Source organism: Neophocaena asiaeorientalis, unplaced genomic scaffold (genome assembly GCF_003031525.2).
Source record: "Neophocaena asiaeorientalis asiaeorientalis breed wild unplaced genomic scaffold, Neophocaena_asiaeorientalis_V1.1 scaffold146, whole genome shotgun sequence".
NCBI lineage: Eukaryota > Metazoa > Chordata > Mammalia > Artiodactyla > Phocoenidae > Neophocaena > Neophocaena asiaeorientalis.
The window spans coordinates 2655513-2671847 of NW_020172676.1; the positions used below are offsets into that span (position 1 = coordinate 2655513).

The 16335-nt window shown below is 33.2% G+C and overlaps 1 protein-coding gene across 8 annotated transcripts in view; it reads left to right on the plus strand.

Moving 5' to 3' along the window:
• PPIP5K2 (diphosphoinositol pentakisphosphate kinase 2) overlaps positions 1–16335 on the plus strand; it is a 75146-nt gene that overhangs the window by 40836 nt on the left and 17975 nt on the right. For all 8 annotated transcript variants that reach the window (XM_024739695.1, XM_024739700.1, XM_024739694.1 and 5 more), the window contains 6 exons: positions 168–391; positions 6368–6495; positions 7076–7190; positions 10739–10846; positions 10936–11052; positions 13809–13976. In XM_024739695.1, the coding sequence (XP_024595463.1) occupies positions 168–391; positions 6368–6495; positions 7076–7190; positions 10739–10846; positions 10936–11052; positions 13809–13976 (860 nt within the window). The remainder of the gene's footprint in view (positions 1–167; positions 392–6367; positions 6496–7075; positions 7191–10738; positions 10847–10935; positions 11053–13808; positions 13977–16335) is intronic.

A 16335-nucleotide genomic window follows, 5' to 3' on the forward strand; every position in this document is an offset into this window, starting at 1 on the left:
AGTCTACAAAATATATGGTTGCTAATAGTATATGCCTATGATAACATTTCCTAGATTGTTAACAATTTTACCTTTGATATTTAAGAAGTTTCTAACTACCAATTTTTAATATATATTCTTTATCTGATTTTGAAGTTTAATATACTAAAACTGTTATGTTGTTTTAGATATTCAGCTTTATCATAGTGAGACCTTAGAGCTCATGCTACGTAGATGGTCCAAGTTGGAGAAAGACTTTAAAACAAAGAATGGAAGATATGATATTAGTAAAATCCCTGACATATATGACTGTATAAAATATGATGTCCAGCATAATGGTTCCTTGAAATTAGAAAACACAATGGAATTATATAGGCTTTCAAAGGCATTAGCAGATATTGTTATCCCTCAGGTAAGTAATTCCTACATATCAATTTTCTTGTACTGTTATATAGATACTTTTAAAATGTCTATCAGTGGATAAAAGATAGTTGGTTTTTGTGTCCCAGTAAGCCTATAATTTTAAAAAGGAAAGTAACTAATTATGAATTTATATTTTAAACTTTTTGTTACATTAAATCATTGTTTGATTTTTTAATAGTTTATAGTGACTTTTTAAAATTTAAGAATTGATACTCTTAATAATAATATGCTAACAACAAACAAGACAACTGAAAATAGGATGCGATAAATCACTTAAGTATTTATTGGGCATTTATTGTGCACCTACCAGCTCTGTGCTATGGGAATGTGTGCAAAGTGGGAGAAAAAGGTAGTTGTGTCCCTATATAAATTTTGGAAGGTTTTTTACTTTATGTGGAAGTATTTTGAAAATAATATTTAGAGGCCAGGATGTAAGTAGTTATTTGTGGGGTGTGGTAGAGGTGGAATGGGGGGCCTTATCATTATAGGAGAGTAAAAATAGAGGTGTAACCAAAATTCAGTTAACTGAAATGTAATTAAACAGAGAATCAGATGATAATAAAGAGACAGGTGACAAGACAAGTTGAGATAAGAAATGTGTTAGAAGAAAACAGTTGCAGATGCCCTTTGGAGAACTTTTTTCAACTCAATTACCAAAAGATCATTTGGACATTGTAAAAGGGAGATTGGAGTAAATCACACATTCCAACTGTGAACCAAAGTTAAAAAGCAGGAAAAATGAAATACAGTTGATTTTTGACCAATGTGCATTTGAACTGTAGTGCGTCCACTTATACGCAGATTTTTTACAATAGTAAATACTACAGTACTGCATGATCCACATATCCACAGTTGAATCTGCCAGGGATGCAGAACCACAAATAAGTTATTCTCGAATTTTCAGTGGTGTGCAGGGTTGGTGCTCCTAACCTCCACGTTTTTCAAGGGTCACTGTACATGAAAAGTGTAAAGATTGTATATAAAAGTAGCCTCACTTAAAGATACTCATATATAGAAAACAGTGGGGAGGTTCCTTAATAACTAAAAATAGAACTATTTTATGATCCAGCAATCCCACTCCCATATATCCAGAAAAGATAAAAACTCTTAATTCAGAAAGATACATGCATCCCGGTGTTCATAACAACACCATTTACAATAGCCAAGACATGGAAACAACTGAAGTGCCCATCAGTGGATGATTGGTTTAAGAAGATGTGGTGTGTGTATGTATATATACATATATATATATATCTCTACACATATATACGTATATATACATACACACACCACATATACATACACACACACCATGGAATATTACTCAGCCATAAAAACAAAATATTGCCATTTGCAGCAACATGGATGGACCTAGAGAGCACCATACTAAGTGAATTAAGTCAGAGGAAGACAAATATTATATGATATCACTTGTATGTGGAATCTAAAAAATAATACAAATGAATCTATATTAAAAAGTGGAAACAGACTCATAGACATAGAAAACAAACTTATGGTAAGGGAGAGGGGGAATGATAAAGAGTATGGGATACACACCGCTATACATAAAATAGATAAGCAACAAGGATTTACTATATTCTCTCAAGAATTTACTATATACTAGTTCTCAAGGAGAACTATATTCAATATCTTGTAATAACCTATAATGGAAAATTATCTGAAAAAATATTGGTTTGGCCAAAAAGTTCGTTCGGGTTTTTATGTTATAGAAAAACCCGAACGAACCTTTTGGCCAACCCAATATATAACTGAATCACTTTACTGTACAATTGAAACCAACACAATACTGTAAATCTACTACAATTAAAACTATACTTCAGGACTTACGTGGTGGCACAGTGGTTAAGAATCCACCTGCCAACGCAGGGGACATGAGTTTGATCCCTGGTCCGGGAAGATCCTACATGCTGAGGAGCAACTAAGCTCATGTGCCACAAGTACTGAGCCTGTGCTCTAGAGCCTGCAAGCTGCAACTAGTGAGCCTGTGCACTACAACTACTGAAGCCCACATGCTGTAGAGCCCATGCGCCACAACTACTGAAGCCCGCGTGCTCTGGGGCGCACAAGCCACAACTACTGAGCCTGCGTTCTGAAACTACTGAAGCCTGCACGCCTAGAGCCCGTGCTCTGCAACAAGGGAAGCCACCATAATGAGAAATGCATGCACTGCAATGAAGACCCAGCGCAGCAAAAAAAAAAAAAAAAAAAAAACTCCAGTGTCCTTTTCCTAATATTCACAGAATATCCAGGAAAAACTAGAGACTTAAAAACTGGGAATTCAGGCTGCACAACTTACCTATAAGTATTTGTGTACATGTTAAAGTTTAGCTTATTCTTTCAGCATGAAAGAACAACTATTTATTTGTTTGGTCAGTGTATATGATGTAGACAGGTTTAAGTATATGGTATAAATCAGTGATTTGCAAATAAATTCTTTTTAAAAGAGGATAAAAATATCTCATACTGCAAGAATATGTCTTTGGGCCTTACTATAAGAAACATAGACTTAGAAAACAAGGACTTAGTCTCTGACAACATCTTTCATTTGCTAAGTAGAAGTTTTATTCTGCAAAAGAGGTTTTATTTTACACAATAAAAAGTTGTATTTTTATAACAGATAAGAAAAGCAGACATGTAGATGAATGGAACAGAATTGAGAGCCCAGAAACAAACCCGCACATATCTGGACAATTAGTTTATGATAAAGGAGCCAAGAACATACAATGGAAAAAGCATAGTCTCTTCAATATAGTATTGGGAAAACTGGACAGCCACATGCCAAAGAATGAAACTAGACCACTATATCACACCATACACAAAACTCAAAATGGACTAAAGACTAGAATGTAAGACCTGAAACCATAAAACTAAAAGTAAACATAGTATGCTCCTTGAAGTTGGTCTTAGCAATATCTTTTTGGATATGTTTCCTTGGGCAGGGAAACAGAAGCAAAAATAAACAAACAGGACTACATCAAACTAAAAAGCTCTGTACAGTAAAGTAAATCATCAACTAAACGAAAAGACAACCTACGGAATGGGAGAAGATATTTACAAATCATATATTCAATTTGGGGGTAATATCCAAAATATATGAAGAACTCATACAACTCAACAACAACAAAAAAACAGCCTGATTAAACAATGGGTAGAGGAGCTAAATATTTTTCCAGAGAAGACATACAGATTGCCATGAGGCTCATGAAAAGATATTCAACGTTACTAATTATTGGAGAAATGCAAATCGAAACCACAGTGAGAGATCACCTCAGGCCTGTTAAAATGGCTGTTATCAAAAAGGCAAGAAATAACTAGTACTGGAGAGGATGTGGAAAAATGTGTGGTACACTGTTGGTGGGAATGTAAATTGGTGCAGCCGCTATGGAAAACAGTATGGAGATTCTTCAAAAAATTAAGACTAGAACTACCCTATGATCCAGGTATTCCATTTCTGGGTATTTATCTGAAGAATATGAAGACTCTAATTCGAATAGATACATGCACCCTGTGTTCATTGTGGCGTTATTTACAATAGCCAAGATATGGAAAGTGCCCATTGATGAATGGATGGATGAAGTAGTATATATAATACAATGGAATACATAAAAAAGATACAGTCTTGCCATTTGTGGCAACATGGATGTACCTTGAGGGTGTTATGATAAATAAGTCATTCAAAGAAAAACTAATACTATATGATTTCACTCAAATGTGAATATTAAAATTTTTTAAAAATAAATGAACAAACCAAGCAAAATAAACATGTATTTATAGAGAAAAGAGTAATAATTACCAGAAGGGAAAGGGGGTGAATTGAGTAAAGGAGGTAAACTGTATGGTGATGGGTAGAAACAACTTCTGGTGTTGAGCATACTGTAGTTTATACAGAAGTCAAAATATAATGTTCGCATGAGACATGTTATAAACCAATGTTACCTCAGTAAATTAAGTAAATAGTAAAAGAGCCTCGATGGTATGATGGAAGATAAGAACATCTAAAGATTATATTTGTTATTAAGAGTCTTAATTGAGATGGCACACATTTATTGAAGTTTGAAGATCATTTCTTTGGTGATTGTATTATGAAATGCAGAGGATTCTTTATAATAGCATTTGCAATATAAAGTCCAATGACACTCTCATTAAATATCACCATATAATAAGCTTTCAAATATCTTCATCTGTTATTTTAATCAGTTCTTTTTGTGGAAGAAATAAGAGAACTTGGGTATCCAACAATTAATTATTTGGTCCTAGTTGGTTATGGCAGCTTGCTTTTTCAGCTCTACAAAATATGTCACTGTTTTGAAGGGAAAGGTTTTTTTATTATGAAAGTAATATATCTTTGTTATAAAATATAGATATAGCCAAAAGAAAAATCAGTATGCCATTACCAACTAGAGAAAAACATTTCATTATTTTGGAAAATTCTAAAAGGCCTTTTCCCTTAAATTCATGGATAAAATTTTTTTCATAAATTCGTATATATGACAAATGTATTCTTTGCAAAAATGGAACCAGGAAATGCATACTATTTTATAACCTGATTTTTTTTTCTTGGCATCAAGAAATTTTTTCCAAATCATTAAAGCTAAATATACTTCATTTTTCCTAATGACTGAATGATGTGGTGTAATAATAACTATTTAACCAATTTCTCACATTTGGAAATGTGGATTCTTTTACTTTCTTTCACTCTCCTTATACATGTCTTCTACATACAATCAAGAAGATTTCCAGAACTCTTTTACCAGTTTTGTTACAGACCAGCAGAGTATGAGAGTGCCTGTTTCATTACACCTTGCTAATAACAACAGAAAAATTTCCTTTGATGATGTTAATTTCAACATTTTCCTTTTGTTTACACATACATACTCAATTGCATACATATTTCTTTTTTTCATACCAATTTCACAGTCATCTATGTTGGTGAGATAATTAACCAACCAAGCTTTTGTGTTTAAGGTAAATGACCCAAGAGGTTCCATTTTCATACGTCTTCCATCTAATCAATCAGCCTTTTCTTTATTAGGCAGTTTTGAGATTTATTATCCATACTAAAGTTTTGCCATCTGGGAAGTACCTGATAATAGCAAGTAGCCTTTAAATACAGGTATCCCAGAAGGAACTGGGAGAGAAAGAGTGTGCTTATTTCTTCCCTCTTCTCTACTCTTCCTTCTTTCCCGCTCTGTCCCTGCCTTCCTCTGCCTCCACCCCACTTTCTGCCCTCTTCCTCTTATACCCTCTCTTCCCATCTACACACACATCACAGATTTTTTTCTTATATCAGGTCATTTTCTCATCTACCCCTTTGAACTGTAATTTTTATTATAATTCTTACAATTACTATGTTTTCTTAACACTTTGGATTGTAATTCCTCATTTAATTAACTTATAATGGTTATACAGCTCATTAAGTTTGATAATTTCACGGCATTTTTGGCTAACCACTAGTTAAAACCTTTACAGTATTGGCCAAAGGCTTTTAAATAATTTGTTAACCTTTTTAATCTTTGATATTCAAATAGACAAAAATTTCATAGTTTCAATTTATATTTCTTTCTGTATGTTTATTGACTATTTGTTCTGTGCTTTAGTGTTTGTGCCCTTAATCCATCTTTCTTTTAGGGTTGTTTTCTACATTTAAAACCTGGTTGAGTTGAATACTTTTCATAAAGATTACATTCATCCATTCATCCTATCCTCTTTAGAAATTACTTTCTTTTTCATTTACACCAAAATAAAATTCTTCTAATTACACTCAATACTTTGGGGAATAGTGTACTTGAAGTTGCAGAAATGTAAACTAGGAACATTGTATAATGTTCAAAAGATGCTGAATAAAAATACTTGTCGCTCACTAAAATTCTTAAATTTAGTAGTACCTTTATTGGAGTTCTTTATTATTATACCCTTTTTCTAATGTTGTGTATGTTCTGCTCAGGAATATGGTATAACTAAAGCTGAAAAACTGGAGATTGCCAAAGGCTACTGTACTCCTCTAGTTAGAAAAATTCGCTCAGATCTTCAAAGGACACAAGATGATGACACTGTAAATAAACTCCATCCTGTGTAAGAGACTGTACTGGTATTTAAGTCTATAGGCATCTGTTTTTGCATTCTTCAAATCTAGTTACTTTTTAATGTTCCTATGGCTAAATCAGGAGTGTATTACTTGGCACACTGTGGAAATAAATATTACCTAGGTATTTCTAATAGTTAACTTCCAACCAAGGTTCTTTTTGGCTCCAAATTGGAGAAAAAACTGAGGCAAATAGGGAAAGAGGATGTGTGTTATCATTCACATGTGATCATCAGTGATCATCCTCATTCAGCAGCATTAACATCTGTGAGCTTCTTTAGTGCTATGACCTCTTTCACTGTTAATAAAGGTGCTTAAATAACCTATGTACAGTGAACTTGACTAATATTAATTCTTCTTTGACTAATCTCAGTGGTCCCAGTTAGTTCCAGTTATCTTCATGTTAGAGGAATACCTGCTAAGATAACGCCTCAATTGTTACTGGAAGAGTGATAGATTTGCTTACTATGTTCTTTTACTTCTAGTAAGATTAAATTCCATTTTACAAAATAATTTCATTAAGTTTTAACTGCATGGTTACGTTTTAACACTGTCTGCTCCTTACTCTAGGTATTCCAGGGGTGTTCTGTCACCTGAACGTCATGTCCGTACCAGATTATATTTCACCAGTGAAAGTCATGTACATTCTTTACTGTCTATTCTTCGCTATGGTGCCTTATGTGATGTAAGTAGGATAAGTTATATAAATCTATTTAACAAATATGTGTTATTGAATTTATAATCGAATCACTAACACCATTTTTTACTGTGCAGTTTTTAATAATTCATTATTTACCATCATTTGTCAAGGGTCTACTTTATACCAAGCACTCTGCTAGATGTTGGAGATAATGACATGTTCTCTTCCCTTTGGAGAAGATCCATTTAAGCAAACAATAATACAAAATATTTTAGGTAATGTTACAGGCCAGTGGCAGTGAGATAAAGAGAAACTGATGAATTTGCATTATTTAGAGGTTAGAATCAATAGGACTTGGTGTTTGGTTGGACATTGTGACTGTTATTTACTGTTATGTAATGAATCATACCAAAGGTTACTGCCTTAAAACAACCACAGTCATTTTATTTTTCTCTCTCATGGTTTAAAGGCTGACTGTGATTAGGCAATTTTGCATTGGGCCTCTCGTGATGTTGCAGTCAGACAGTGGCTCGGGCTCAAGTCATCTCACCACTTTCTTCTCATGTCTGGTGCTTGATGCACAGAACATAGCAGCTGAGTTCCAAAAGTGAACTTCCTGAAAGAGCAAGGAGCAAGCACAAAGCATTTTTATGACCTAACTTATGAAGTTACGTAGTATCACTTCTGCTGAGCATTTTTGGAGGCAGTCACAGAGGCCCATCCAGGTTCAAGGGGTGAGGAATAGACCCATATTACTAGATGAGTGGAGTATCACTGTCACTTACTTATTGTAAGATGAATACTTGGGATTGGATGTATTTTGGTGGCCATATTTGGAAAACAGAGTCTATCACAGTATGTCCATTACCCACACAATCCATATTTCTCCCTCATGCAAAATTCACGTAATCTCGCCTCCAGTATTCCCTCAGGCTTATCTATTATAGCATAAACTTGACATCCAGGATCTCATTATCTAAATCAGGTCCAGGTGTGGATGGGACTCCTTGGGGAGAGCTCCTTGAGTGCTCAGGAGAACTCAATCTCATTTCATAGACCTATGAACTGATGATACCAATTGTCCTTCATACATTTGACATACAGTGGTGGGATAAGCATAGAATAACTGCTGTAGATAACCTTTTCAAAAGAGGGGAAAACAGAAGGTACACCATGGTCACTGGTCCATAGCAATTTTGAAATCTGCCTAGGTACTTACTGCCCATTCCTTAATTAGGGCTCTGTCATACTGCCAGGGAGTTGTTTATAATGGTTCATGGCTTCATACTTTGGGTTCTTAATTGCTTCATCTAGGTCATCCTTCCTTTTCCATAAAAGGTAGCTCACATTTGCAGCTAAGTAGTTTTCTTTAACCTGCTTCCTGTCCAAGGAAGTTTGGGGATCCAAAGGTCTGTTTATTTTTAGTTCAAGATGGTATAATTTAAAAAACAAAACAAAAAGGAGTAATTTATAATCTACTTTATTAAACAGTTCACACCCACAAATCTTAAGAATAAGCCCATTTTTACATTGGGCTCCCTCTGTGTCTACTGAGGGATAGTACTCAGCAGTCCTTATTGCTTAATAGTGAGTATCTGAGAGACATGCTAGTATAATCCTGAGAAAGCCTTTGCGTCTTTGAAAGGTCTGTGAGCCTTAAATCTTTCTGAAGTCTTAGCAAGTGTTTTTACAATCACACCCATGTTTTCATGACAGATTCCTGCGTTTCTGTTCTTCCTGGAAGCCACTTTTTAACTATAGCATTTTTTGCTGTCTGGAGAGGCTAGGAATGAGAAACAGTTTTATTTCTGAACTCTGCAAGTCTTGGCTCCTTTAATTAACCATCTTCCTGTAGTTTATCTCCCTCCTCTCATAGTTCATCACAGGTAGTGAGAAGAATCTTGGTGGCCTTTTGAGAATTTTTCCTGGAATTTTTGGTAGCTAGCTCATTGAGTTCCACTGTCTGCAGGCTACAGTGCTTCTACACTTTATGCCACTACATAACAAGGGTTCTTTTTCCTATAGTTTCCAGTACGATTTTTTTTTAACCTTCCTATAGTCCCTCACCAACAACCTCCTCAGTGCCCTTTCAGGCTTTCACTAACACTCTCTTTCTGAGGCATTTTAACTTTCACCAACACTCTCCTTGAGGCCCTTTCTTTGCTTACAGGTGTGGAAGGTAAGAAAGAAAAGAGAGTCAAGAAAGGTTCCCATATTTCTAACAGGATCATCTACAAAATTACTTATCATTCACTGATAAGTAACACTTGGGGGAGTATCAGGCATTAGAAGGAAAGTAATGAGGTTAGATAGCTTGAATTTGAGGCACTAGTAGGCTAGTCAAGTGAACATGACCAGTAGTATGTTTATATGTAAGGCTAGAGGTTTGGGTTAAAGGTACAGAGTTGGTAAGCCAACATATTAATGATGGCTGAAGCAGTGGCTATTAATAAGATTCCCAGGAAGTTTGTATGTGAAAAAATAAAGAAAATGATGTTTTAGAGATTGGCAGTGGAAGTGATAACCACACAGACTTAGAAATTTTAATATCCCCTTTCTTTCTCAGTACACTCAAACCACAAATTATCTAGAATACAATGTCACTTCTATCATATATCAAAAATATCTTTTCAGCCATCTCCAAGCTAGCAAAAAATAAGAATTAAAAAACTTTTTATATGTATATATATATTAGCATATACATTTATGCACATCTATAAAAATAATCTTTAAAAGAAAATGAATTCAACTTTGTATTCTTTTGTACTTTTTAAAATAAAGGGCAGTCAGTGAAATGTATGAAGATTTGGTATATGTCTCCTGATTCTTAATTTCTCTTATCATTGGGCCTCGATGAATAGTTATTATCAGAGTTACCCTAAGACTATGTAAGTGTTCTTTTCCCATCAAATTTTCCAATTCATATGTTCTTTTCTCTTGTTTTTTATTTCTTTTTTATTCCTTAATAGGATAGCAAACTGGCATCCCTTGCATACATATGAGGATTAGTGGAGCTTTAATAAAAGAAATAGAGAAAAAAATGACCCTTAATTAGCAAGGCAAGAGCTTATATATCCATTAGTAATGATGGAATTGTTTTAGGGGAGGAGAGATACATCTCTTATGTGGTCACCTTTTAACTTTCTTGCACTTATTTATAAGGTAGAAAGAACATAGAAGATGTAAGAATGGAGAGAAAGCCTATAATTGGAGCGTAATAGTGAGTGATGCATAAAATTGTAACAGATAAGTTTGGAGAGCCATGCCTTGAGGATTCTAAGAGATTGGGAAGCCATTAAAAGGTTTTAAGCAGGGAAGTGAATGGCTTTGGTTTCTGTGTAGACAATAGATAGGTAGAAGTAGATATGAGGAAACCATTTAGGGAGCTATCACAGTGATCTAAAGAAAGATGATGTAGTTTACACTTAGGGTGGTGGCAGTAGAAGAAAGCTTGTTGAGTATATATAAGCTTGTTGAGTATTAAGTATTCACCTCATTTGTGTGGTATCAATCAGGATTAAACAAATTACCATAATGAAAATAAAGTGGTTTTAAAGTAACATAATATGAGAAAATGCTTACCATTTGTTCAGGAATCAAAGGATGAACAGTGGAAACGAGCTATGGATTATTTAAATGTTGTCAATGAACTCAACTACATGACTCAGATTGTTATCATGCTTTACGAGGATCCTAACAAGGTAACAGAGTCTTGATTTGTGTGTGTTACCAGAGGTAAATAAATAACTTGAAGTTTCTCATTTTGAAAGTGTTCTGTAATATTTTTTAGGATCTTTCCTCTGAGGAACGCTTTCATGTTGAATTACATTTTAGTCCAGGAGCCAAAGGATGTGAAGAAGACAAAAATTTACCATCTGGCTATGGATATAGACCAGCTTCAAGGGAGGTAATGAAGATGAAATTTTCATTGCTTAGTTACTACAGTTCTAAATATAAATGAGGTTTCTTTAAGAATTTTCTATTATGTACTATAATTCTTATCTCAAATAAGTAGCAAGATGGTTTAAATTTCTTGAAGTATGATTTGGGTAGACAACATTTTTACGAATATTAGAATTTTATATTTTATCTTTTCTCTAGATTTTTTGGATTTTTAATATCAGTAGTTAGAATGGATAACTATAATTTTTGTTTTTGTCCTCAAGTCCTACTTGAGGACTTGTCCGTTCTTTACTATGCTAAGCACTTGTTACGAATTACTGCAGTTTAATTCTTAACCTTACAAAAGTTAAATATGTACTCAGCTTTAAACCTTTTTTACTAAACTATAATACATATTCGTAAACATACCTAAATCATAAGTGTGTAGTTTAATGATATATCATAAAATGAACACAATTGTAAAACAACTAGCCAGGTTATAGATAGAAGATCATTCTAGAAGAACCAGTTGTGCCCCCTCTTTCTCACAACCTCCCTGCCTTCTCCCCAAAGTTACCTACTATCATGACTTCTGGCACCATAGATTAATTTTGTCTATTTTTGGACTTTTTGATCACAAATGAAATCACAAAATATGTGCTTTTTGGGGGTGGAGAGTGGGTTTGGTTTCTTTATGTGTTTGAGATTCATCGGTTCTTCATTTTTGTTGCCATGTAGGATTACATTAAATAAATATGGTGCAGTTTATTAATCCATTTCACGATGATGATCATTTGATTTGTTTCCAGTTCAGGGTTTGAAGATGGATGCTTTTATGAAGATTCTTGTTCAGGTCTTTTTCTGAACATATGTACACATTTCTTTTGGATATATATGTAGGTGTAAAATTGCTGGGTTATAGGGTATGCATATGTTCAACTTTTTAAAATACAGTCAAATAACTTTCCAAAGATACTACCATATCTTTATCAGCACTTGGTATGATTAGTGTTTTTAGTATAGCTATTTTGGGGACTATGTAGTGATATCTTGTGGCTTAAATTTACATTACCCTCATGACCAATAAGGATTAGTACCTTTTCTTATATTCATTGGTTATTTGAATATGCTTTTTGTGAAGTGCTACTGGCTAGGACTAGTATGGTGTTGAGTAGAAGTGTTGATACTAAGCATCCTTAGTATCATCCTTGTTCATTCCCAAACTAAAGCAAAAGGTCATGTTTCAAAGTGAACTTTTTGGAATTTTGATTGAAATTACATAAACTCTGCAGATCAGTGTTGAGAGAAATAACACTTTTACAGAATTGAATCTTCTAGTCCAAGGTCTTGATATACAGCTCTGAATTTAGTGAGCTATTCTTTATATGTTCTTGATAAAATTAAGACTTTTTTTAATGTCTTGTATTTTCTTTGTCAGAGTAATTCCTAAATTCTTTATGTTATCATAAATGGCTTATTTAAATTTCATTTTCTGTTTGCTATTTTCATATTGAATTTTAACTCATTTTTATAGAGAGATTTTATAACTAACAACCTTACTGCATGCTGTTTATTCATTCTAATAATTTATACATAGAGTCATTTGAATTTTCTATGTATATGATCATATCTGTGAATGATGACAAATGTCCAGCAAAATGTTGAATAGATTTAGTGATGGTGGGCACTCTTGTCTTCCAGTGATTTATTAATTGTGATGATTGTTTCAAGTTTTTAGTTATCCCTTACCTGGTTGAAGAAGTTTATCTTTATTTTCTATACCCCTTAGTTTGATGAAGGTTTTTATGTACTTCTGCTTGGCTTCTTTTAGCTAACGTACATTCATAAGATTCATTGATGTAATTAGTTTTAGTTTGCCCATTCTTAGTGCTTTAAAATATGTGTTTTAGTGTAATTTACCCAATTTATCCGTCCTGTTTATTTATTTTTAAATTTATTTATGTTTTTATTTTTGGCTGCATTGGGTCTTCGTTGCTGTGCGTGGGCTTTCCCTAGTTGTGGCGAGCGGGGGTGACTCTTTGTTGCGGTGTGTGGGCTTCTCATTGCGGTGGCTTCTCTTGTTGTGGAGCACGGGCTCTAGACGTGTGGGCTTCAGTAGTTGTGGCACACGGGCTTAGTTGCTCTGCAGCATGTGGTATCAATTCTATTTAGATGGATATTTAGTGTAACTTTTTTAAACGTATCTGTTTTCTGTACTATACTGTGAGATTCTTATAATTTGGGACAGTATCTTATTCATCGGTGTCTTGGCACATGGTACATACTAAATATTCAGTGAGTCATCAAATGGTTGTTATTTAAGTATGCAGTCTTTACATTTGTTGGAAATATTTGGCATAGAGTTTGAATTTTCTAAAATTTATAACTTAGATACTGTTTCAGTTTGTGGTTGAGTTGATGGCATTACTGGTAACAAAACTGATCTCTTTTTTCTTACTGTCATTTATTATTATTGCTTATTTATTTGGGCATTGGATGAAATTTAATTAAGTACTTTGTTTTATATGGCTCTTTATTGTCGTTTTATGGTTTAATGTATCCAAAGAGTATGTATTTCTTGAAGTCAGGAACTCTATCATCTGTCTTACAATATCCAGAATAATACTAGGCTTTCATAAGAATTCAATTATTAATTTACTTGAATAAACAAACTTGTATATGTACTGCAAGTGACTACACCAGTTGGTGGTTGAATTTGTTCATCTGAAGAGATTGATTTGTTTTATCTGAATTTTATTATGTTATGTTCTTTCTGCACAGAATGAAGGCAGGAGATCTTTTAAAATTGATAGTGATGATGAGCCACATACTTCTAAAAAAGATGAGGTTGATCGAGCTGTGATATTGTTTAAACCTATGGTATCAGAGCCAATTCATATACACAGGAAGTCTCCACTTCCAAGATCTAGGAAGATGGCTGCAAATGAAGTAAGTATATATCAGAGCATGTTTTTTATGAAGTAAACTAACTATATTTTAATAAAACAGAAAAGAAAATACAGCTTTAATTATCAAGCTTGGGAACCTAACAGATTTTTAATTGTCAACTTTATTTTTCAAATAAATTTTTTAAAATATAGAGGCAGTTAGAAAATACAAAGATTAATTTTAGAATTTGGAGCTTTATAGTTTTCATAGCAAAGTTGAATAGAAGTAGTAAAATAAGGCCTTTTGAAGACTTGATCCATTATTTTCTTGTCACTTTAGGTTATTCTAATAAAGAACTTTTTAAAAAGTCTGATATAATGGATCAGAAATAATTTTTGGTTAAAAGTAGTGAGAAATTGCCAGAGATGCTTCAGCAACAACTGATTCCAATGACACTGTATATTAAGATGTGAGATTCTGAATTGTTAACCTGATTGCAAAAGTCAGTATAGGAATTTGAAATTTTGATGCTATGGTTGAAAAATTTACCTTTGTATTATATTAAGGTCTATAATTAAATAACTTCGGCTAATTCTTATGCTCACTAACAAAATAACATTTAAATAGCTACTAAAATAACACTTAAAAGGAAAGTTGAAAAAAAAGAAAGGAAAGTTGAGTAGTTGGAATAAAGTTTAAGTAAATCTTTAACATCTGTATACATTTTTATACTCTGAATACCTTCTTTTTGGGTTATTTATATTCTCTATAGGATGATTCCCCCAGCACTGATTTGAGATCAGTGCTTAAAAATGTTTTCTAAATGCTCAAGTAAAAGTATTAGATAGGAAGAACCATCAACTTTTAGGTTAGAAAAATATTTTTTGTTGATGATTAAATATGCCAAATCTTAAGAGTTAGGTATAACATCTAACAATTGGTGAGTAGGAACGTAAACACCAACAAATGAGAATTATGCTCATTTCTATAGCCCCAAATTATACAAACATATGTGCTTTTGATTCTCAAATTTCAAATGTATGTGTCCCAATTTGACAATGATGTATAGGAAAAAATCTCGATAAAATAGATCGTTGTAATTTTACAGTTGAAAATGTATACTAGTTAGGATTCCCGTGAATGGGATATTTTAAGTTAATTATGGGTTGGCCAAAAAGTTCGTTCGGGTTTTTCCTGCGCTCTTTTCGCTAACCCAATAAAAAAGAGGATGATTAACAATTGTAGAATTTGGGATTATTCTATTATAGCTTAATTTAAGAATGAGAAACCTGGGGTTATGTTCAGTTATCTTTAATTTCAGAAAATTGGGAAATGACATTTATTAATGTAACCTAAAATACCATTTGTGTGAGGGCAGTGATTTTGGTGTTGTTGAACAAAGCAATCTGCAATTCATCAGACTGTTCAGAATTTCACCATTAAACCTTTTTTCTGAACTCCAGAAGAAGTCTGTAACACTGATACAGTCAAACGTATTCTGAGTCTCATCTGTATTTGTGAAATCTTCAACAAAATCACTGCCCTTTGTTAACTCTTAAAACGCAGAACACATTTATAAACCTTTTTCTCGTAAATACTTAAAAAGTTGCTTTCAAGAGATTATTTCTATGCCATGCTAAACTTTTACTTCCATAAGGTAAATTATTCAAGTAAAACCTTGAAGACTTTTTCCAGCGTCCATCATCTCCATGGATATCAGAAGTTTGTACTTCCAAAAGACATACAGAGAAAAAGACTATTCTCTTCATTTTGTGCAAGTAGATTTTACTCTGTCCTCACTGTCTGAAACCTGAACATGCAAACATGTAAAATGAGAATGTTTGCTGCATGTTTTGCCTACTGAACTCTATAAATAATCTTTGGAGGGGGTAAATAAATAGATAGCTTGAAAGTGTAAACAAGTGCAATTTGAATCCTCCATCTTAAGATCTCTAATTTTTTTTGTCTGGCAGACAGATTTCTTTTCATACATATATACAATGAAGTCTCTTTAACCCTTTGCAGGATTCTTTAGTGCTTTGGGTTGAAAAGTTTGCCCAGTATAGCATAAAACCTCCTGAATATCATATTTTTAACATTGCTAAGATAAAAAATTGTTAAAATCTTTCAAGTTCTAAGAGGGAAGTGACAACTATTAAGCAGTATAAATATTTTGTATATTTAAGATAGTAATGTAATTCTCATAATCATTATTACTTACAGTTAGATTTATAACTCATTCCGATCAATTTCTAAAATATTAAAATATTTGGCTCCCAAATTACTGTTTAATAGTTTTTTAAAAATTGATAAACAAATGCAAACAAACTATTTTTTTTTCTTTCTGATCATTTGGCTCTGTTGTATCTAACTTTGCATGCTCTGCTTTTTTTTTTTTTTTTTTTTTTTCCCCTTTTTC